General features: G+C 45.8%; 1 protein-coding gene and 1 long non-coding RNA gene across 2 annotated transcripts in view; one reads left to right on the forward strand and one right to left on the reverse strand.

Annotated features, from left to right (window-relative positions):
* The window catches only part of SAMSN1 (SAM domain, SH3 domain and nuclear localization signals 1), a 150,472-nt gene that overhangs the window by 84,516 nt on the left and 40,748 nt on the right, over positions 1-25,208 (reverse strand). The window contains exons 5-10 of the mRNA XM_088442755.1: positions 25,007-25,047; positions 15,540-15,626; positions 8,639-8,718; positions 7,003-7,068; positions 4,845-4,950; positions 1,409-1,776 (exon numbers count right to left, since the gene is read on the reverse strand). Of these exons, the coding sequence (XP_088298881.1) occupies positions 1,409-1,776; positions 4,845-4,950; positions 7,003-7,068; positions 8,639-8,718; positions 15,540-15,626; positions 25,007-25,047 (748 nt within the window). The remainder of the gene's footprint in view (positions 1-1,408; positions 1,777-4,844; positions 4,951-7,002; positions 7,069-8,638; positions 8,719-15,539; positions 15,627-25,006; positions 25,048-25,208) is intronic.
* Positions 1-25,208, forward strand: part of LOC148510570 (uncharacterized) — an 83,248-nt gene that overhangs the window by 25,455 nt on the left and 32,585 nt on the right. Inside the window, exon 2 of the long non-coding RNA XR_015869407.1 lies at positions 14,637-14,784. This is a non-coding gene — a long non-coding RNA (uncharacterized LOC148510570). The remainder of the gene's footprint in view (positions 1-14,636; positions 14,785-25,208) is intronic.

Here is a 25,208-nt window from a genome sequence, read left to right on the forward strand (position 1 = left end):
TAAAACTGTGTCACCGACCATCATCGCATTTAAACGCCAGGTAATGGGCCCTTGCGTATTATTCTAGTGCAGGCTCTGGCAGGTTTCCACTTCTCCCAAAACAGATGGGCCTTGTGCATGGAACCCCAATACTCTGCTAGATGGGCGTAGGGGAGTTCACTGCAAATAATTGTTCTTTCATAGTTCTGTTGGAAGCCAGTAATGAATACAATGATATTAGTGCCATCTTGCCGTATTCCCTTCTTGTTCTATAATTGTAAACTTATAGGGCTTTGTCACTTTTCTTTTTATGAGTTTGATATGGTATATACAGTATTTTGCAGCTTTGTTCATGTTAATTCATTGCTCGGATATTGTCTTCCCATATATTCCTATGGTGAAAAAAACTCATGTCTTCAAGAGGGATACAGTTGAGATCCCGGTGGTTAGGATGATAGCGCTCAGAATGCTTGTGCCAAAATCCCGACACAGGTCAGAATCCCGTTGGCAGCATTCCATCTGATGGCAAGTATTGGGGTTAGGGAGAGGGTTAGGATTAGGGTTAGAGTTAGGCACTAGGGGGAGGGTAAGGGTTAGGCTACAGGGTGGTGGAGGGTTAGGCTGCAGGGTAGGGGAAGGTTAGGTGTAGGCTGCAGGGAGGGAAGGGTATGGGTAGGGTTCGGATACTTACCGACAGGTGTCGGGATCCTAACCCAGTCGGGTACCCATCCCCTTCAAGAGCAGTTCTAGTTTTATGTAGTGATGGTAGGACCATTTCAAAGCAGGTTACAGAGTGTGTTTGTCTTCATCCCATATCAATTATATATATATATATATATATATATATATATATATATATATATATATATATATATGGGATGTGCAGGCTCGGATAGGTTCGGATTTTTCCCTCCAAAAAAACGGAACTCAGAAAGAGGCTAAACGTCATCTTACATGGACGAACATCATCATTCCTGGACTATATATTTTTTTTAAAAGTACTATAATATCTGAGCCTGCCCCCTTCATCTTATTTGCATATAATGCCACTGACTAAAACAGTAAGGAGTTCTGGTGCAGATGACGATCAATACATTCTATCATTTGTGATACCTTGCTGCATGTTATTAGCCTGGACACTGTCAGCTCTTAGTGACAGGTCCACTTTAATCAACTTTTGTTTTTACCCTGTCTTCTAATGACCTAATAGCTAAAGCTCCCTTCATGCAAGATGGTTCAGCCACCTTGGGAAAATGTTTTAGCCAACAAACCCTGGAGCATGATTTCTAGTCTACAACTTTCTAAAGGGTGTCCCTGGACACAGGCCCTACCTGCCTGCTGTGTTACTCAGCAGACAGGCAATTAAACATAATCTATCATTGGACATCTCCATGAATACAAAAAATTGAAACCAGATAAAACCACTTACCCATGAATATGGGAGATCTGAGTCAGTGAAGGACGATGGCAGCGGGCCGTGGTGGTTGCAGCAAATGCAGTGGTCCCACTCTTCCATTTGAGATACTGCAAAATCGAAGGGATCGAAGTTATCGGGAAAAGATTTCCAGTCGGTTAGGAAGCGGGAGTGGCTCTCCGGAGATGTAGTGACCCCTCTGGAAGTGTTCCGTTTTAGTTTCACAGATCTGTCTAAGGAAGAACAGTTCACTTCCATGGAGTAATATGCTTCTTGCCTTTTCCTGGCAGTGTCTTTGCTGAACTTTTTCTCCTGAGATTTTGTTAACTTCATGCACGTAATTAAAGTCTCTTCTTCCTCCTCATCGATGTCCGGAGCAGGGGCTTCCAATAAAATATTGTGAATATGATTAGAAGTATTACTTCTGCACAGGATTTACTTAAACACCTTTTATTTTTATTATTATTATTATTATTATTATTATTAACTTTTATTTATCAGGCACCACTAAGTTTCCTCAGCTCCGTACCAGGGATGGACAATATAGAACATATCAGAATTACAGAGCATTACACAACAGGTGTCGGGATTCCAGTGCCGACATCCTGGCTGTCGGGATATTGACCGCATCCACAAAAGATAAACGTAGCGTAAGTACAGAGCATTTCTGTAATGTCACACAGTAGGTGAGTAATAGGGGCGTGCAAGACAACAAAATTACATACATAAGGCAGAATAAATATAAATGGCTACTATGTCAAAAAAATCACAATAAATTAGGCATAAAACATGGATGACATACAGACAGACATACACATTACAGTTGCATTCACTCATTCACAAACTCACTAATGACACATCTGTAGAACTCCATGTAAATGTTTTATTTTGAGAGCTGGATAGATGCAGCAGCATTGACAAGGTCCATCTACAAGACTAATGCTAGGTACGCAACTGAACCATATCACTTCGGATACGACCAACATCACTATTTTCAGGATGATTAAACAATCTAGAGAGCATCCGATGTTGAGTGTAAACACTAGGGGGTAAATTTACTAAAGAGAGAGGTTTTAGAAGTGAGTTTTAGAAGTGATGTTGCCCATAGCAACCAATCAAATTCTACTTAACATTTAACTAGCACCTTCTAGAAGATAATAGCAAGAATCTGATTGGTTGCTATGGGCAACATCACTTTTAAAACTCACTTCTAAAAACTCTCACTTTAGTAAATTTACCCCTAGTGGTTTATCGTTCTGAGCCCAAGGGTTATCTGTCCTACGAAGGTGATCGGGTATTTATACAGACTACAAAATGTGTGTGATATCGGCTCTATGTGTCGGAGGAACGTTATGCAGAAGGCCAAATCTAATCATCTGATCTAGCTGGTTTTGGAACGATAATCACACCCAGGTCCTAGTGTTGCGTGAACACTATGCAATTATCGGACCTGAGCAGTTGAAATTCGGCTGATCGGCCTGATCATTGTATGGTGTGTACCTAGCGTAAGACTTAGATTTAGCAAATTTTGAAGAGAGATACAGTGGAGAGAGATAAAGAACCAACCAATCAGCTTATAGCTGTCATTTTCTAGCACAGCCTGTAAATGACAGTTAGAAGCTGATTGGATAGTACTGTATCTCTCTCCAAGAATTGATAAATCTCCCTCTTACACAGTTATACTAGTTGGGTGGATTATTACAAGTTATCCCATTGATGTTGTATTGCTGGTTCAGGGAAAGGCATAAAATACTTTTAAGGCCACTTTCAGTCTCCCCAGTAGATAAGAATAAATGAACCACAATTAACAGTGGGATATATTTTTGCATTACCACTTCCCTATAATAACTGTGTACTTTCCATATAAAAAGTTAAACTATATTATTTGCCAATAGACCATCCCCTGGAAGAATTTAGCAGCCACCTTTATTAGGGAGTGTGGTTTAGTGTGTTTGAACTTTGAACTTAATATTGTTTTTTCATATACACAGTTTTTTGAGCTTTGTGCGCCACTTGCACTATTGTTTTAATATATTATTTGTCAGTTGAATGAAATTCTAATTTCCTTGGGAGCATTTGAACGGGTGCGACCGCCTGTCTGAGATCGTGTGACCACAGATATAAGGTGGGACTAAGATGTGTCCACTGTAAGTAAATGACCATTATGGAAGCTGATAAAATCCTAATACGTATTTAGTCTTTCTCTATCAAAGACTGGAGATCTAAGTGTAGATCATCATTTAATGCAGGGTTTGACAAATTTTTCTTAATTCTAGTAGCCAGCTTAAATATATAGGAGCCAGACCATCGTCCCAAACTACACATGCTTGGGGTGGCCCACCTATTTGCCTAACGCCCAGATCACTCTCACCTATTTTGGGGGACAGATACCTTATATTGCGCCTAATGCCCCCTATGTAGCCCGGGCCTTGTGCTCGCCTATATGCACACAGGCCTATTGCCTGATTTACCCCACGGGCCTAGTGCCCGACAACCCTGGTGGTCTAGGGAGGGGTTATTAGTAGGCCTCACAGAGGGCCTGCCTGCTACGGTGGAAGAGGCTGCGGGGTGGAGCTTTGTTAGCTCTTTAACTTTGCACCCCCGCAGTCCTCTCCGGTCCTCAGCTTCATTCTTCTGCCGCTGGCCCGTCCTGGCCAGCGGCACTGCCTTCTTCTTGCAGCTGGCGCCTCCTGTCTTCTCACTTGTTCACAGCGTCTTCTGGCCTCTTCCGTGGCTGCCGGAAAGTATCTGTCTTCTTCGGGAGGTCTAATACAAGACGCCACGAGTGGGCGGGCATTGATGAGGCGAGCCGTGATTGACTCGTAGCGTCTGCCTCCTATTGGCTGCTGGGCCGCGAGCCGTGTTCGGCTCGCGGCCAGAGCCTCACACCCGCCGCTGTATCAAGGCTACCGGGCGACGGGCTACAGTAAGCCTGCACCCGGAGTCAAGTCCCGCCACTTTACCGCTGGCGGAAGGGACCAGGTGGTCCCTTCACCAGGTACCAGCCGCTTCTGCTTACCCGGCGCTGGGAGCAGAAACAGCATTCCAGCGCCGGGCAGGGATGTGTCCCCAGGGGACACATCTCCTTTGCATGCCCCTGCAGCTGTGCCGATGCTGGGATCAGCCACTTGATCCCAGCACGGCTTTCCACATTCGCACCGGGAATGCTAAGGAATTTTGTGTTCCTTGCAAAATCCAGTCGCCAGGTCTGAAAATGTGGTCGCCATGGCGACCGGGATATGTCGAGCCCTGATTTAATGCAGTCTGACAAGAATCATTGATCTGTTTTCAGACACATTTATTTAAGGGGCATTAACACCGGTTTCTCGAATCATCAGCTATATATTTTTTAGCATTAGACCTTTTGTCATTTATTGCTTTGCGCTGTATCGTTATGTTATTTTCATTAAACCTCATCCAGAGACCCTGCTGAGAATGATCTGATACTCACATTGCAGCAGAGCATGTCTAACATCATCGCTGCCCTTTTTTGTCCTGACTATTTTCTGCAATCTTTTCAATGTTCCCATTGACTCTGATTTGCTGTCATCCGAGTCCTGAAAAAAACAAACAAAAAAAACAATAGATAACTACGAATTCCAAAATATCCCTGAAATATTTATATTTATAATACTTCCTCGCTCACTCTGGGTCTTACTGAGAGATGGGCGCAGCGCCGTTTTCTTTTTACGCAGTTGTGCGATGTTTTGCTACTGCTCCAAAAAGTCCAGAAATCCCTCACGGCGCATCTGTGACAACGTGTGCAATACTGTTCGCAATTGCGTATGGCATTGCTAATATTTTGAGAAGGGGATTGCGATCCCTGGGCGTCTCAGGGTGGAGACTGGGAGGTGACCTAAAGTGGTTGTAAAAAGGTGCGTTATGGGAGTGCTACGTTCCCAATCGCAAATCCACTGCTTCAGTAGCCATGCTTAGTTGGATTTGAAGAGACTAGCTAGATTAGAGACCCTAGGCTACTGCAAATTTCGATGGTGCGACTGATGTGGCGTTGTTGTTGGAGTGTTTGCAAACTCCATCGCAAATGCAAAGACCACGCAGCCTGAATGTGGGCCTCTCAGATCTCATACACTCCATCACAACGTGCAAAGGGAAGGCTAAGATCAGCATTTGGTTATTCCTGCAATCGCTATTGCGAGAGCGGCTGCATTACCAACCATCTCTGAATAAGGCCATTACCTGTTTGCAATAGAGGCAGGCTTGTTTTACAGCTGTATCTCTCTCCCTCTGTTTCTCCATAGGTGCTGTAAATGTATGGCCTGGCAGGTAGTGAGATCTTTTGGCCTATCTGTGTTGTTCCCTGAGCTCAGTCTAGTTATGTTGGTCATGCAGAGTAAACATATTTTGATTCACTCCTCAAAGTTGTCACTTGAGTCTTTCTACACTACATCTACAGGTGCCTCTGTCCACCCTATTTATGTCCACATCTCTCCCCTTTTTTTGTGTCGGTATCTATCCCTCTGGATTCTCCATGTGTATTTCCTTCTCCCATCTTGTATTTGTGTTTGTCCTTTTCTTATTCTCCTTTGAGTAAATGTCTGTCTCCTTTTCTCCTGTCATCTGACTGTACTCCATATGCACACTTGAAAGAGCTTCCAGTTTCCCTTCAGTCCAATCGCTCTTGAGAGCTAAAACATTTTTTAATTTATGTAAATTTTTTTACATTTATTTAAAAAAATGAACACATTTAAAAAACTTTATTTATTAAAACAATCTTTATGCAAAGAATAAAGCAGATTTTTATGGACATTAATCTGTTACTACCAGTCCTGAGATGTCGATAACAGAACAGACATTGTAGAAGAACTGGTACCACCTCATTACTTCTTAAATAGTCTTCTCCAGGTAAGCATTTGGAGACCCTCCTCTGGAAATGTTACATTTGTCCCTAACAGTGCCGTTGAGACTTTTGTCGGCCTGGGTGCCAGGGGAGCATGGCCACTGAAGGGGCACAACTCTACCCAGTTGTCGTGGCGCAAGGGTCATAGTTACACCTCCCCTGCACTGCCAGACCCCTACACAGACTTGAGCTCAAGCAATCTGTACCCACTCTCCCCCCCCCCCCCTCCCTTCTCAGCTCCCTTGGCCCCTAGTGGTGCATGAAACTGTGGCATCAAATTCTCATCTGTGTAAAGGAAAGTTTATACAGCCAACCTGTTTCAATATAGAAGTTGCAAGACTAAAAACAACAAGTTGTGCATACCTCCCAACATATGGGATTTCAAAGGAGGGACTCCTTGAGCACAGCTAAAATGGGGAAGGGGCATGGCCTCACAGCACACTCCCATTTTCATCACTCTGGGAGCATGGCCAGCACTCTCAGAGTTGCTGGGCTGCTCCCTGGCTCTTCCCCGGACTGTGAAGATGCTGTGCGGGGTATAGTGCTCCCCTCAACTGGCTCCTCCCACCCAAAGCACTGGCTAGTGGTTTTGGAAATCCAGTCAAGAAGAATTGACCTTTGCACAATATTCAGTAATTAAACCTGTATACAAGCATGAAACATATAAGATTTGGAACCACATTTCAGACCATTAAATCTAACCCCACCAAGTCTTCATCAACATTCCGACATCCACCTTGCTTATACTTACCATGTCAGTAGTGCATCCATTTGAAGACAGATTTCGTGGTGGATTCCATTGTTTGTTTGTAGAAATCTGGCAAAGACAGCATATTAGCAGATGGGTACAGCCCACAAGTCACCCTGCTTTATCTGTCTCCAGTAACTGTGTGGTGCCTTATGGGAAATCCATTCATTATGATGTAGTTGGGACCTGTTACTTGAGCCCACGGGACAGACAGATATATTATGCCGACACAATAGGATTTTTTTTTTCTTCATTAAGATTTAGCCATTAATTGACTACTTTATTAATGTCAATTAACTCTGTTAAAAATTATATTCTATTCTATAGGGCCTATTTATCAATATTATTTTTACACCCTTTTCACATTATTTTAGTATCACATAAATTTATTAAAGGGCTTTTGGAGCAGTTTTCGTAAAAAACTACTCCATGCTCTTCAGTTAGCTTATTTTTAGTAAAGCATTTCACAAACTTGTAATGATTTGTGATACATCCTTGTTATGTATTTAAATATCGCATTGCGATATTGAGTGAATTTATCACAGCTATCTAAGATGCGGATAGTGATAACTATGCAGTCCTAATTTTTTTGTTTTTATGCAGTGAGGGAAGGTGAGATTTGAACTATACAATAATATAACTTGAAAATGCTCCAAATATTGCATGTTACCGCAATTTGCTTAGAAATATGGCACAATGAGAATAGTATTCAAGTAGATGCTTTAGTATTGAACATGTAAAGTACAGAGTTGTGATTTGCAATAACAATTAATGTTTATTAAAAATATATATATTTATACAGCTGTGACCACACCTCCTTACAAAAGTAAAAAATAGAAAATATAGTATTTGCTTCAGCCAGGGCCAAATCCTGAGGAGACTGCTGCTGCTGCTGATCAGAGGCAGCAGCCTCCCTGGTCCCACTGCAGCCCAACTGCACAGCAGCAAAACAACTACAACATAGAGTACATCACCAGCATTTTTCTCAACAGGCTTCAGCAAAGTCTGGATTTCTTGGATTTAGGGGAAGCTATATCAAACTTTCTAAAGAGGTGATGGCCATAGCAACCAACCAGATTACAGCTATTGTTTACCAAGTATATTCCATTAAATGATAGCTATAATCTGATTGGTTGCTTTGGGAAACTCATGTACTTGTCCTCTTTGAAATGTTTAATAACCTCCCGCACCCCCTTTAATGTTGATTAACTCTATAGCCCTTTGCCCTCTTATAAAGAAACAGATTATACTGGTTTCCGTGGCACTGTGTGTATATTACATCCTGCAACAGTGTATCCTCTGACTTGTATAATGTACCTCTCTGTATAATGCACCTCTCTGTATAATGCACCTCTCTGTATAATGCACCGCTCTGTATAATGCACCGCTCTGTATAATGCACCGCTCTGTATAATGCACCGCTCTGTATAATGCACCGCTCTGTATAATGCACCGCTCTGTATAATGCACCGCATAATGCACCGCTCTGTATAATGCACCGCTCTGTATAATGCACCGCTCTGTATAATGCACCGCTCTGTATAATGCACCGCTCTGTATAATGCACCGCTCTACGGTACCAGATTAATAAAATAAAATAAAAATGATAGGCAAAACTCTGTAGGAGAATAATCGTTACCTGGCACAGATTATCTTCTGCTTTTTTTCTTGACAGTAAATTTGATCTGTCTCCCATCATATAATCTTCTTCACGGAGATCTATAGCATGTAAGGTAAAATTACAAATGGCACATTTATCAGCTACGCTAAATTTAAATTTGTACAGTATGTATGTAACAAATAATGATTTCACTTTACATTTTACCTAGATAAATCATTAGTATTATATGGAAAGATTTTAGATCACCAAATTCACTGCCTCCTAGAAGCAGGCTCCTACTCCTGCACCACTGAGGCTGCAGCAGATGAGCTATGTGCACAAAGCTGGCAAAGTACATAAATTATATATATATATATTAAGGGTGTGCACCGGCCACTTTTCGTGTTTTGGTTTTGGATCTGGATCTTTCTTCGTGTTTTGGATCTGGATTGGTTTTGCCAAAACCACCCTTCCGTGTTTTGGGTTCTGGGTTTTGTGTTTTGGATCTGTATTTTTTTTAAAAAAAGCATAAAAACAGCTAAAATCACAGAATTTGTAGGTTTTTCTGCTCCTATGCTATTATTAACCTCAATAACCTTAATTTCCACTCATTTCCAGTCTATTCTGAACACCTCACACCTCACAATAGTGTTTTTATGTCCAAAAGGTTGCACCGAGGTAGCTGGATGACTATGCTAAGCGACACGAGTGGGCGGCACAAACACGTGACCCATCTAGGAGTGACACTGCAGTGGCAGACAGGATGGCAGTTAGAAAAACTAGGCCCCAAACTGTACATAATGCAAAGAAAAAAAAGAAGTGCAAGATGGAATTGTCCTTGGGCCCTCCCACCCACCCTTATGTTGTATAAACAGGACATGCACACTTTAACAAATCAATCATTTCAGCGCCAGGGTCTGCTACACAACTGTGGCTGAAATGATTGGTTCGTTTGGGCCCCCACAAAACAAGCTGGCAATTAATGTGTCCCTGCACAAACTGGCTCTACGGAGGCAAGATGTCATCCTCATCCTCCTCATCCACCGATTCCTCACCCTCTTCAGTGTGTACATCCTCATCCTCACAAAGTATTAACTCGTCCCCACTTGAATCCACAACCACAGGTCCCTCTGTACCTTCTGGAGGCTGGTCTCCCTGGAAGAGCTGATAATTCATTTTGATGAACATCATCTTCTCCACATTCTGTGGAAGCAACCTCCTACGCCTTTCGCTGACAAGGTTCCCGGCTGCACTAAACACTCTTTCGGAGTACACATTGGAGGGGGGGCAACTCAGGTAAAATAGAGCCAGCTTGTACAGGGGCCTCCAAATTGCCTCTTTTTCCTGCCAGTACAGGTATGGACTGTCTGACATGCCTACTTGGATGCTGTCACCGATGTAATCCTCCACCATTCTGTCAATGGTGACAGTATCATATGCAGTGACAGTAGACATGTCAGAAATTGTTGCCAGGTCCTTCAGTCCGGACCAGATGTCCAAACTTGGTCCTGCCTGCCCTGCATCACCGCCAGCGGGTTGCTTAGGATACCTAAGTTTTTTCCTGGCAGCCCCAGTTGCGGGAGAAAATTAAGAAGGAGCCGTTGACGTGTCACGTTCCGCTTCAGCTGACAGTGTGTTCACCAGCAGGTCTTTGCACCTCTGCAGGCTTGTGTCGGCTGGAAAGAGAGACACCACATAGGCTTTAAACCTAGGATCAAGCACGGTGGCCAAAATGTAGTGGTCTGATTTCAACAGATTGACCACCCTGGAATCCTGGCAAAGCAAATGAAGGGCTTCATCCACAAGTCCCACATGCCGAGCGGAATCGCTCCGTCTTAGCTCCTCCTTCACTTTCTCCAGCTGCTTCTGCAAAAGCCTGATGAGGGGAATGACCTGACTCAAGCTGGCTGTGTCTGAACTGACTTCACGTGTGGCAAGTTCGAAGGGCTGGAGAACCTTGCACAACACGGAAATCATTCTCCACTGCGCTTGAGTCAGGTGCATACCCCCTCCTTTGCCTATGTCATAGGTGGATGTATAGGCTTGTATGGCCTTTTGCTGCTCCTCCATCCTCTGAAGCATATAGAGGGTTGAGTTCCACCGCGTCACAACCTCTTGCTTCAGGTGATGGCGGGGCAGGTTCAAGAGTGTTTGCTGGCGCTCCAGTCTTCGGCACGCAGTCGCTGAATGGCGAAAGTGGCCAGAAATTTTTCGGGCCACCCAAAGCGTCTCCTGCACGCCCCTGTCGCTTTTCAGAAAATTCTGCACCACCAAGTTTATTGTGTGAGCAAAACATGGGACGTGCTGGAATTTGCCCAGATGTAATGCCCGCACAATATTGGTGGCGTTGTCAGATATCACAAATCCCCAGGAGAGTCTAAGTGGGGTAAGCCACTGGGCGATGATTTCCCTCAGTTTCTCTAAGAGGTTGTCGGCGGTGTGCCTCTTACTGAAACCGGTGATACACAGCGTAGCCTGCCTTGTAACGAGCTGGCGTTTCTGAGATGCTGCTACTGGTGACGCTGCTGCTGTTGCTGCGTAAGGTGATACATCTACCCAGTTGGCTGTCACAGTCATATAGTCCTTAGTCTGCCCTGTTCCACTTGTCCACATGTCCGTGGTTAAGTGGACATTGTGTACAACGGCATTTTTCAGGACACTGAGGACACTTTTTCTGACGTTTCTGTACAGTCTCGGTATCGCCTGCCTAGTGAAGTGGAATCTAGTGAAGTGGAATCTAGACGGGATTTGGAACCGGGGACACACTACCTCCATCAATTGTCTAAATCCCACTGCACTAATGGCGGATACCGGACGCACGTCTAACACCAACATAGCAGTCAAGGCCTCAGTTATACGTTTTGCTTCAGGATGACTGCTGTCGTACTTCATCCTCCTCGCTAAGGACTGTTGGAGGGTCAACTGTTTAGTAAAAGTAGTGGTGTTCCTACTTCCTCTCTGGGATGATGAACGACTCCCAGCAGCAGCAACAGCAGCAGCGGCAGCAGTAGGCGTAGCAACGCAGGATCCTCCAGAGGAATCCCAAATAGGAGAGTCAGTCATGCCAGTGACATGGCCTGCAGGACTACTTCCGATCCTGACTAAGGAGGAAATTGATGAGGAGGGAGTTGACGGTGTGGTTTGCAGGCGCTTGGATACAACAGGACAACGGGATTTAGGTGTCCCTGGACTGCTTACGGTCTTAGCCAAAGTTTCTGAACTTGACAGTAACTTTTTATGAACGCGCTGCAGGTGCCGTATAAGGGAGGATGTTCCTAGGTGGTTGACGTCCCTACCCCTACTTATTTCACCTTTACATATGGTACATATGGCAAGACAGTTGTTGTCCGGATTTGGATAGAAATATTGCCAGACCAAAGAGGTGGAATGTTTGGTCTTCTGCCCAGGCATGACCGTGATGGGCTTTTTCATCCCACGGACAACAACTGTCTCCCCCGGAGCCTGATTTAAACAAACCACATCACCATCAGAATCCTCCTCGCCAACTTCCTCCTCAGCGCCAGCTACACCAGTATCCTCATCCTGTTGTACTTCAACAGTGACATCTTCAATTTGCATATCAGCAAGTGGACTGTGGGTGCTCCTTTCAGCACTTGCAGGGGGCGTGCAAATGGTGGAAAGAGCCACCTCTTCCCGTCCAGTGCTGGGAAGGTCAGGCATCGCAACCACCACCACACTTGGACTCTCCTTGGGGATTTGTGATATCTTCTTAGAAAGCACAGTTCTTCGCTGTACTTTTGCCAGCTTAACTCTTGATTTTTTTAGTGGGAGGAGGGCTTCCATCGTCATGTGAAGCTGAACCACTAGTCATGAACATACTAGGGATCGACCTTAGCCGTTCCTTGCCACTCCGTGTCGTAAATGGCATATTGGCAAGTTTACGTTTCTCTTCAGCTGATTTAAATGTCTTTTCCAAGGTCATTTTCCTGAACTTTGCCATTTGGGATTGTATGTGCCCTCTACTATGACATTGGGCATCGGCCTTGGCAGACTACGTTGATGGCATGTTATCGTCTATGTCATGACTAGTGGCAGCAGCTTCAGCACTAGGAGGAAGTGGTTCTTGATCTTTCTCCATTTTATTTTTATCGGAGAAAGTTTGGTCCTCCATTTATGTTATATCGATTTGATATATACGTGCGGCTAAACACAGAAAAAAATTTTTTTTTTGGTTTGGACTGGAGTGTACTTTCGGGGGTTACAGCACCCTTAACGGTCAAGCCAGCCGGCCCTTTACTTATGAGTATGACACAGGCGCACGCTTGGCACTACTTTGTTGATGCACGTGCGGCTACTGCGCACACAATTCACAAACACAGAAAATAATTTTTTTTTGGTTTGGACTGGAGTGTACTTTCGGGGGTTACAGCACCCTTTAACGGTCAAGCCAGCCGGCCCTTTACTTATGACACAGGCGCACGCTTGGCACTACTTTGTTGATGCACGTGCGGCTACTGCGCACACAATTCACAAACACAGAAAATAAATTTTTTTTTGGTTTGGACTGGAGTGTACTTTGGGGGTTACAGCACCCTTTAACGGTCAAGCCAGCTGGCCCTTTACTTATGACACAGGCGCACGCTTGGCACTACTTTGTTGATGCACGTGCGGCTACTGCGCACACAATTCACAAACACAGAAAATATATTATTTTTTTAGCACTTGGGGGGAGCACCCCTGATGGACAGAGCACCCCCTGGACAACACTACAGCACCCCTTTAGAACTGGGGCACTGCACAGGACTTTGGAGTGGATACAGCCCCTATGGAGAACTGACTGCACAACACAGTCCAGCCAGCCCCTATGGACTTTGAAGTAGTGGACACAGCCCCTATTAACAACAGCAGCACAGCACAACACAGCCAGCCCCTATGGACTTTGAAGTAGTGGACAACAGCAGCACTACACTACACTACACAGCCCTAACTCCCACCCTCCCTCTTCACTGTCCACAGCCGAGTGAGAAAATGGCGCCGACGCGGGTACCTTATATAGGATCCAAAACCCGCGAGACTCGGAAGGCGGGATGATGACGTTTTGCCTCGATTTCAGATCCGAGTCAGGCGGGATTGGACTCGGATTGGGGGGGTTCGGATTTCAGAAATCCGAACCCGCTCACCCCTAATTATATATATATATATATATATATATATATATATATATACACATATATATTATATATATATATATTTGTTTTCCATTTTGCATGCGCATTTTTCAAATATAACTTAACACCCTTTGTGCACTGTACTATGTGTCAGCCCCATACAGTTGTGCGATTTAGTAAATAACGTCTGTCTGACGGGTATCAATCTAAGCATATTGCAGATAGGGGCAGTGCTGTCACATAGATTCACACTCTGCATACAAGCCCAAAAACCCATTTGTTTCCATGCAAGAATACGAGAGCAATGCTGCCCGAACTGATTCCAGCTCCATCCTTCCATGTGTGAGGTTCACTTTAAAATTTGTGTGTGCCAGAGAAACTGATCCATAGGTCAGCAACTCACGGTAGCGTAGTGGTTAGCATTACTGTCTCACTGCACTACAGTCATGAGATCAATTTCCCGGCAAAGTGTGAAGTTTGTATGATCTCCCCATATCTGCGTGGGTTTCCCCCGGGCACTCCAGTCTTCACCCACACACCAAAAACCATACCGGTAGGTTATTGTTGGCTTGTGTAGGTGTATGTGTGTGTCCATGTGATAGGGAATATAGATCATCAGCTCCCCTGGGGCAGAAACGTATGTGAATGGCAAACTACTCACTGTAAAATGATTCACAATATGTGTGCGCTATTTAAATAACTATAAATAAACTATTCTTTTTCACCTGTGAGCTAATGAAAAATGCCACAGCTATTTACAGGTAATGTTAATATTCAATACTATACTTTCTGTATTACTGCTTTTATGCAAATATTGGTTTTATTTATTAATACATTAATGTTTAGGGATTGTGTGCAAAATGAATGTAACTTGAGCCATTTCTTTATTATATCTCTATTGTAATCAGCTATGGCCTGTCCTGTCTTCATCACGGCTCCGAAGGCTCAGCGGGACCGCACAAAGAAGAAGATGATGCCCTCTGGGACTAGAAAAGCAGATGTCCCCAGTCGGGGGTGAGAGAGGCGGAGCCGGAGGTTGATGAGTCAAAAAATCTAGTAATATATAATATTATATCAATGTTTTTATCAAACGTATCTGCAACATGTACTATGGGCCTGACTCAGAGCCGCTCGTAAGCGGCCGCTCGTTCGCTCCGAGCGATGTTTGCACATCTGCGCATGCATATGGGTTTTAGTACGCATGCGCGAACCAGTCAGTACGGCCGAAAATCGTGTGCTTGCAAAATAGCGAATGCCTGCTAATTTGAGTGACAGGATGAGGCATTTGTGGGTGGAAACAGGGGAAGGTGCTTGAAAACGGGGAGTGGAGATCCAAACGCAGGCGTGCCAAAAGGTCAAAACGGGTGTTTTAAGGGTGTGCATAATTAACAAAGCAGCGTCATCGACCACGTCAGTTGGGTGTCTTTTAGCCAGAACTGCTCGCATGATTGCGGTAGGAAAATGCAACCACAAGAATAGCGAGCAGTTCATTCGCCTTTCGATGTACTCGATTAATCTAAAAAATAGCGGAGATGACGTAGGATGCGATCGGCCAGGGGGCGTTTTTTGCAAAAAAACGTCCGCATGTTTTGTTCGCTCGTTCAGACAGAGGCGTCAACAGACCGCAAAGAGCGAACGGTCAATTTAAATAGCCAGCCCCTTTTTCTGGACGAGCGAGCGCAAATAGCGTCTGGCTCTGAATCAGCCCCTATGTGCAATCCTGTAATTCTCTGTTGATGTCTCACGTGTAAAACACAGATGAAGTGCCTGCGGGTTACACAGCAATAAAGCTAAACATATGATTGCGTTACCTTCGATGTAACAGTGCCTTCTGAGGTAGGGATCATTGCCAGGCCTCCTGGAGTTTTGCCCGTGCGTTGTGACCCAGGCTCTCCTGTCTAACATTAAACACAGGGAGGCGCGTTACCAGCAGCAGATGGTCAGCATAGGAATCAAATTTGTGCTCTATTAAATAGAATCCTTGAAGGCCTTGTCCATATGAAAAATGACAGGGAAGCTGCCAGCCATGGCTTTCTTTCAAGTAATGGATTTTTATTTCGGTTTTGCAAGTGGTTGCAGCGCTTCAATTCCCTTTGGGCAATATTCCCATATACAGTAATCAAATCAATACATTGGTTAATATTTAATTGTGATAACACCCCTCCTATCAGGAAATTGAGGACTGTGGCCCTCATTCAGAGGCGCTCGCAAGAAGCGAGCGCTCGTTCTGAATGAGGGCGGCCGCTTCCTTCTTTTTAGTGCCACCTCCTGGTCGCTAGCTAAGTTGTGGGTTACCACCCACAGCTTAGCGACCGACCAGGTTGATGGTCGCGATGGTGAACATCATCGCGACCATCAGGGCTTGCGACGAGGCCCTAAGGTTGGCTCTCGGTAACTGCAAGCCCCAGGGAGCTTCCTGCTCTGATCTAGCAGGAAACTCCCCACTGACATCACTGATGATGTCAGTGCAGCCGCCCACAAAACGTAAGGAACGCCTCCGTTTTGGAAACCACCCCCCCGGCCCGCCTACAAAACGGGGCGAGCTGTCGATCAACATCGACAGCCGCCCCTTTTGTAGAGAGCTCCGGAGCGAGAGAGTTTCTCTCTCTTTCCGGGACTTGCGCACGCGCAGTGCGGCCGCTGCGCGTGCACAGGACCAAAACATTGAGTCGGTTGCAAGTGCTCAGCGCTTGCGATCGACTCTGAATGAGGTCCTGTGATTCTATGCCAAGTAATGTCATTAATTCAGACAACTAGTGATAAACACATGCTTATAACATACCAACAGGAGATTGCATATGATGGAAACCTATTGTAATATTGTACCCCAAGGCTGCAGAGTTCTGACATTCTTAATGGGACAATCTTGCTAATAAGTGTAAACGTGCTATGGCTGGGGGTAGACGTTCTAGCAGTTCCTCCAGCTCACAACTCTTATTTCAGGTTGTCGCAACGCACACAGTGGAAATAGTGTGATAAGGATCTAGCTGACTAATAATACCTAAAAGGTCATTTACTGTAAGTAAATGCAAAAATGTACCCTGCTTTACAATTCTATATGCAGACATACAGCTAGTTATCTGTCTCATGCTTACATAGGGGCACACTCACACTTTTCATGGTAGTTTTGTGGGATTGCCAGTATGGATAAAATTGTGCCTGGAGAGCAGAGTAAATTGCCCCCTTACAGTCCAGTGTACAGACACTTTAGGACGACCCCTTTGTTAGATTAAACGTTTCGACTTTACCTCTAATTTCTGATGGTTTCAGACGGGGTCCGGACCCTTGGACGACAGTTACCATGTTGACATTGGTATTGGTGATACTACAATATCAACATTACTCGTCAACAGGTACCATGCTGTCATCAGAAGATGGTCGACATGCTCATCATGTCGATATCTAAAATGTTACCATGTGAAATGTCATCATTAGAGCCGTAACTAGACATTTTGGTGCCCTGTTCCAGAAAGAGCATTGGCGCCACCCTCATTTTTCAAAGGGACATAATGCACACAATAAAGGGCCATAGCCTTATGGGGAAGGGCCAGGGAAGAGATAGGGGAGGCCAGGAGATGCTGGGGATGAAATAAGAGGAAGCTACAAGTAAGAATGATAATAAACAGAAATTTGACAGGCCCAAACAGCGCTCCCTGACCTGTGGTGCCCTGTGCGATGGCACCGGCCGCACTACCCTAGCTACAGCCCTGGTCATCATTCTCAGAATGGTTAGGTTCCATACCGTCAGAGGGGTTAGGGTTCAGCTGTGCGGAAAGTAAGGGGGGCTTAGAGTTAGGCCCTAGGGGGAGGGTTAGGTTTTAGGGATCGGGGTAAAATACTCACCAGAACGCCGCTCCATCAGAAGACTGTGCTGGAAATGATGCTCGCATGGGCGCTGGGACCCGGAAGACGACGCTGGAGACGCCACTGTCAACGGGGCCACGTAAGTGACTACTGGGCCGCTAGTTCAACATTCTATCAGATGTCATACATGTAGATATAATGGATAGAGCCGTAAACCAGTGGTTCCGGCGCCTGGTGCAGGCCACGCCCCTCCACGTGATGTCATATGGAGGGGTCGAGGCCACGAACGCTGGGAATTACAGCAATGCCCTAAGCATTCTCATGATGCTCCGGGGAGCTGTAAGGGCAGAGGTGTGCAAGCCTGAAGCATCCTAAGGACGCTGCAGAGATTCTGGCTGCCAGGCACCCTGCTAGCTAGAAGCAGGAGCCATGGGTAAGCGGCAGTACCACCCACAGAGCTCTGTGCTCTGTCCAGCCACACTGCTAGCTAGATGCAGGAGCCATGGGTAAGCGGCAGTACCGCCCACAGAGCTCTGTGCTCTGTCCAGCCACACTGCTTGCATACCTCTAGTTACGGCCCTGATAATGGATGTGGACTATCGGCAACTAAGCAGTGGCGTAAGTTTATCCCAGACGCCCGGAGGCAAGTTATACATTGGTGCCCCCCCCCTCACAGCCGCTGACACTGTAGCGTAGCATTTCGCATGCAGATACACCCTGCTTGTGTGTCCTACTCGCATCGCTATGTGAATTAGATGCATTTGAAAGTAAAAATTTGCATGAAAACTAGGAGTGTGCACCGGCCACTTTTCGTGTTTTGTGTTTTGGTTTTGGAACTGGATCTTTCTTCGTGTTTTGGATCTGGATTGGTTTTTGCCAAAATCACCCTTCCGTGTTTTGGGTTCTGAGTTTTGTGTTTTGGATCTGTATTTATTTGAAAAAAAGCATAAAAATAGCTAAAATCACAGAATGTGTTGGTTTTTCTGCTCCTATGCTATTAACCTCAATAACCTTAATTTCCACTCATTTCCAGTCTATTCTGAACACCTCACACCTCACAATAGTGTTTTTATGTCCAAAAGGTTGCACCGAGGTAGCTGGATGACTATGCTAAGCGACACGAGTGGGCGGCACAAACACGTGGCCCATCTAGGAGTGACACTGCAGTGGCAGACAGGATGGCAGTTTGAAAAACTAGGCCCCAAACAGTACATAATGCAAAGAAAAAAAAGAGGTGCAAGATGGAATTGTCCTTGGGCCCTCCCACCCACCCTTATGTTGTATAAACAGGACATGCACACTTTAGCAAACCAATCATTTCAGCGCCAGGGTCTGCCACACGACTGTGGCTCAAATGATTGGTTCGTTTGGGCCCCCACAAAACAAGCTGGCAATTAATGTGTCCCTGCACAAACTGGCTCTACGGAGGCAAGATGTCGTCCTCATCCTCCTCATTCACCGATTCCTCACCCTCTTCAGTGTTGTGTACATCCTCACAGAGTATTAATTCATCCCCGCTGGAATCCACAACCACAGGTCCCTCTGTACGTTATGGAGGCTGGTCTCCCTGGAAGAGTTGATAATTCATTTTTATGAACATCATCTTCTCCACATTTTGTGGAAGCAACCTCCTACGCCTTTCGCTGACAAGGTTCCCGGCTAGACTAAACACTCTTTCGGAGTACACACTGGAGGGGGGGCAACTCAGGTAAAATAGAGCCAGTTTGTACAGGGGCCTCCAAATTGCCTCTATTTCCTGCCAGTACATGTACGGACTGTCTGACATGCCTACTTGGATGCTGTCACCAATGTAATCCTTTAACAGACAGACGCATTCTTGTCGCTGCTGCTTTGAGGATGCAGGTGCGGCTACAGCCCACACATTTCACAAAGACAGGAAAAAAAAGAAGAATTTTTTATTGTTTGTGGAGCGCACTTTGAGGGTTACACCACCCTTTAACAGACAGATGCACGCTTGTCGCTGCTGCTTTGAGGATGCAGGTGGAATCTAGACGGGATTTGGAACCGGGTACACACTACCTCCATCAATTGTCTAAATCCCACTGCACTAATGGCGGATTCCGGACGCACATCTAACACCAACATAGCAGTCAAGGCCTCAATTATACGTTTTGCTTCAGGATGACTGCTGTCGTACTTCATCCTCCTCGCTAAGGACTGTTGGAGGGTCAATTGTTTAGTAAAAGTAGTGGTGTTCCTACTTCCTCTCTGGGATGATGAACAACTCTCAGCAGCAGCAACAGCACTAGGAGGAAATAGTTCTTGATCTTTCCCTATTTTATTTTTATTGGAGAAAGTTTGGTCCTCCATTTATGTTATATTGATATATACGTGCGGCTAAGGCGCACACAAACACAGAAAATAATTTTTTATTTTTGTTGGAGACTAGTGCACTTTGTGGGTTACACCACCCTTTAAGAAATGAGCCAGCCGGCCCTTTACTTATGGGACACAGGCGCACGCTTGGCGCTGCTCCTTTGTTGATGCACGTGCAGCCACAGTGCACACAATTCACAAACACAGAAAATATTTTTTTATTTTGTTTGGAGTGCCCTTTGGGGGTTACAGCACCCTTTAACGGACAAGCCAGCCAACCCTTTACTTATGGGACACAGGCACACGCTTGGCGCTGCTCCTTTGTTGATGCTCGTGCGGCTACTGCGCACACAATTCACAAACAAAAAATATATTTTTTTATTTTGTTTGGAGTGCCCTTTGGGGGTTACAGCACCCTTTAATGGACAAGCCAGTCGGCCTTTTACCTATGACACAGGTGCACGCTTGGCGCTACTTTGTTGATGCACGTGCGGCTACTGCGCACACAATTCACAAACACAGAAAAAAAATATTTTTTTTTTGCACTTGGGGGGGAGCACCCCTGATGGACAGAGCACCCCCTGGACAACACTACAGCACCCCTTTAGGACTGGGACACTGCACAGGACTTTGGAGTGGACACAGCCCCTATGGACAACAGCAGCACAGCACAACACAGCCAGCCCCTATGGACTTTGGAGGAGTGGACACAGCCCCTATGGACAACAGCAGCACAGCACAGCACAACACAACACAACACTACACAGCCCAGCCAGCCCTAAGTCCCACCCTCCCTCTTCACTGTCCACAGCCGAGTGAGAAAATGGCACCGACGCGGGTACCTTATATAGAATCCAAAACCCGCGAGACCCGGAAGGCGGGATGATGACGTTTTGCCTCGATTTCAGATCCGAGTCAGGCGGGAAAAGTCGAGCCTGACTCAGATCGGCCTCGGATCGGGAGGGGGGCTCGGGGTGGTTCGGATTTCAGAAATCCGAACCCGCTCACCCCTAATGAAAACATGCTCGCGCTACCGAGTCATTCTGCACTTAAGCGTTATGTGTTAAATGGAGGACAGATATTTGTGGACACATCTGTATGCATTAGTCACAGATAAGATCTGTATGGTGCAATTAGCATGAGGCTCAGAGTCCTCCTGGTGGAGGGGAAAAACCACCTAATATGGGGTCGGGAGCCCTCCTGATACCCCTAATGGAGGCGAAAACCACCTTATGTGGTGGCTTTGAGGAGTTTAAATCAAGATACTGTAAGACTGCCACCATGGTGGGACTACAAATCACAAAATGCCCTGTCTACTGCCGACTGCATCCCATGCCGGGAAGTTGCTCCACCAAAGATCTGTCCCCCAGACTCAGATGGTGCTACAGCCCTAAGTGGGGTGAGTATATTGTGGGCAATGGAGGAGGTGCCCCTTCAGTGCTGTAGCCCGGCGGCAGGCGTCTCCATTGTCTCCCATAGTTCTGCCCCTAATGCTAAGCCAGACACATGTTCCCCCAACTAGCATTCATGTCAATCTACCTCATATACACCTGATTGTAATTTCGCAGAAATGGGTGGATTTATAATCCAGCATAGGGCCAGATTAACATCGGGGCAGGCAAGGCGGTCATCAAGGTGGCCCCACACTTGTGCCTCTCCCCCCATACACAGCTGCATCACCAGTGTGGGGGGCACTGTGGCATATGTAAACTTGGGTTTCTGTGTGGAATAATGTGAACTGGGGGCACTACAGTGTGTTTAACACATTCGTGGTGCTGGGAATATTTACACATTATACTTTTTAATAACCTCGTCAGCATATCTTACTGACATTATTATTATTAGGGACCCTCACATATGAGTTGCCCCAGGGCTCCAACAAAAGTTAATCTAGTCCTGATCCATCTTATTATTAATGGAGAGTGACGGCCAATCCTTAAATGCCATATTTACTGGACATTTCTTTATTATGTAATTGACTATGTAAAGGGGATTGAATCCCAAATCATTGATCGCTCTATCATGTCTGTCTGTAGAAACCAATGAGAAAGTAATAGCGTAAAGTGCGCCTAACTAGGTATTTGCCATTACAGCGTGGAAACGCAGGCAAAGGCACATCAACTTGCTCCCTAATGCCCCAATTTCGCCACAAAATTGTGAATTTTTTTGTTGCATGTAGCCTGAAAAACCCAACATATGGTCGCACTTATGGCTAATTAAATTGACACCTAAATGCAATGGCTTAAATAGGGTATTTGGAGCCTAGGGCAAATTTAAAAATGGAGCCCTAACCCCTATGTGCGCACACTGCAAAAAATGGGCGTGGTCACTTAAAAGTGGGGCGTGTCAACATGCCACACAACCCTTTATCGTCACTCTGAACATTCCTTTCCATATGCACCTTAAGCCCAGTAGTGCCCCTTATACAGTACCCTCAGTATGCAATGTCCCCAGTTGTGGTCCCTCTTATGCAGGCCCATAGTAGTGCCCGTTATACAGTACCCCCAGCAGGGGCAGAACTATGGGAGACAATGGGGGCGCCTGCGACCCGGCTCCAGCACTGAAGGGGCACCTCCTCCATTGGCCACAGTATATTCACCCCACTTAAGGCTATTCTATGTGTTTTTGTGCATATGTGATAGATAGATAGATAGATAGATAGATAGATAGATAGATATGAGATAGATAGATAGATAAGCACCATATATAATTTCCCTTTTGTTTTCGGGGGCAGCAAATTATAGCTTGCCTCCGGGCGTCTGGGATGAACTTACGCCACTAACCCCCAGTATGCAATGTCCCCCAGTTGTGGTCCCTCTTATGCAGGCCCATAGTAGTGCCCCTTATACAGTACCCCGAGTAGTGGTCCCCCTTATGCAGACCCCCATTAGTTCCCCTTATACAGTACCCCCAGTAGTGGTCCCCCTCTTGCAGCCCCTCATTAGTTCACCTTATCCAGTGCCCCCAGTAGTGGTCTCCCTTATGCAGTGCCCCATGTAGTGGTCCCCCCCTATGAAGTGCCCTCAGTAGCAGTCCCCCCAATGCAGTGCCCCCAGTAGTGGTACCCCCTTATGCAGTGCCCTTTATATAGTGCCCCCAGCAGTAGTTGCCCCCATGCAGTGCCCCCAGTAGTGGTCCCCCTTATGCAGGCCCCCAGCAGTGATCCCTCCTATCCAGTGCCCCCTGTAGTGGTCCTCCCTATTTAGTGCCCCCAGTAGTGGTCCCCCCAGTGCAGTGCCCCTTGTGCCCCTAGTAGTAAGCCCCTTATATAGTGCCCCCAGCAGTAGTCCCCCCCATGCAGTGCCCCCAGTAGAGGTCCCCCTTATGCAGGCCCTCAGTAGTGATTCCCCTCTAACCAGTGCCCTTATACAGTGCCCACTGTAGTGGTCCTCCCTATTTGGTGCCCCCAGTAGTGGTCCCCTAGTAGTAAGCCCCCTATATAGGGTCCCCAGTAGTAGTTTCCCTTGTGCCCCTATTAGTAAGCCCCTTATATAGTGCCCCCAGTAGTAGTTTCCCCCCCAGTAGTAGTCCCGAGTAGGGGTTCCCCCTCCTGATGCAGTGTCCCCAGTAGTAGCCCCCCCAGTTGTAGTCTCCAGTATTGCCCCACCCCCAATAGAGGTCCCCCCGAGTAATGCCCTCCCCCGTAGTGCAGACACACAAGTAAAAAAAAAATAGACTTACCTTAATCCACGCTCCGGCCACTGCTCCCGCCGCTGCACGTCAGTCCTCCCGGGCTGGCGCGCTCTGCATTATGGGAGAGACGTGATGATGTCTCTCCCATTACCCACTGCAAGAGCCAGAAGGCAGAGCTCATGAGTGAGCTCCACACCGGCTATTGCAGTGGGCAGTGCAGCAGTCAATGAGAGTCTGTTTGACTCTCATTGGCTGCTGGTTAACACACACATCGCCGCCGCGCTGGCGGTGATGTGTGTGCAGCAGCAGCAGCCAATGAGAGTCTGTCTGACTCTCATCGGTTGCTGGTTAACACACACATCACTGCCGCGCTGGCGGCGATGTGTGTGTTAAACTGCACAGCCTGAGCCCGCCTGCTGGCGCTATTTGGTAAGCGCTCAGGGGGAGGGATGGGGCTCGGCTGTGCAGCACAGGACAGGCGCTGGGCAGCTTAGCGCCGGTCCTGTGTAAATGTGTAGCGCTGACCGCACACACTGCCTAACTAGGGCGGGCCGGTACCGTGGCCGGCTGCTCCCCCCCGGCGCCCAGGGCACACGCCTTGCTCGACCCTCCTTAGTTACGCCACTGCCTAAATGACATGGTGACCTATGTTATTGTTATTGATCCTACAATATATACTAAATGATTGCTAGGAGATGAATTGGTAATGAAACGAGGCACATAGGAGAAAGAAGATATATAAGACAATACTAATGCTGCATACACACGGTCAGATTATGTTAAAGATCTGAACGATAACGATTGTAAAAATCGTTAAATCGTTCATATCTTTGACATGTTGGGCATGCATCATCCAACGATGCGCGTTCTCGTATGTTAGATAACGATATCTGACATCGACTATGTTTGCAGTAAGATTTGGACGATTTCATTCATTTTAATACTGTCAGAAATCGTTCATCGTTCACAAAATCGTTCAAATCGTTGATGAAATCGTTCAATCATTCAACGAAATTGATGATCTGACAAATCTGACTGTAGGTATGCACCATGTAACAGAACATTAACATTCAAAATGATTAATTTGTTAACATGGACCCAAACAAAGTTTCCAAACAATTAATATCTACAGCATTTCCCGAACCATGTACAAATATAATATATATATATAAATATAATTGGCTGTGTGCATTTTCCATCTCCTCACACAAGGAAATAATAAAGAAAGATGGGACAAGGGCATAAAAACTCTTCCCACACTTAATAGCACTGGTGTAGACCTACTTATGTGTAAAGGTACTTTTAATCAAAGGGCTTAGGCATTACTCTATTGTGTGAGTCGTAAACATCTGCCATTGGTCATCAGTCAGTTCCTCTAATAGACCTCATGTCATACTAACATTCATTGTGATTATCCAGCTCTCCAACCCAACAGGTTCTTCCTGAACTTGGGTAGCATTACACAAATGTACACAACTAGGAATACAATAAAAGTAACACATACCAAACGCTTCATTTTCTGATACCGATTTCTGTATGACTGACCTGAATAAAAAGAGAATGGAGTTGTCATTTTTTTTTTTAATACCATGACAAGAAAAAAAGAGAGGTCAAGCGACAAATATTCTTACACAATGACTTTCTGTCTTAGCGCCCTCTACAACCGCCTTTTTCAGAATGAAAAACAAGTAAAGTCATTCATGGGG

This window comes from Taudactylus pleione, unplaced genomic scaffold (genome assembly GCF_031769625.1).
Source record: "Taudactylus pleione unplaced genomic scaffold, aTauple2 ptg000316l, whole genome shotgun sequence".
NCBI lineage: Eukaryota > Metazoa > Chordata > Amphibia > Anura > Myobatrachidae > Taudactylus > Taudactylus pleione.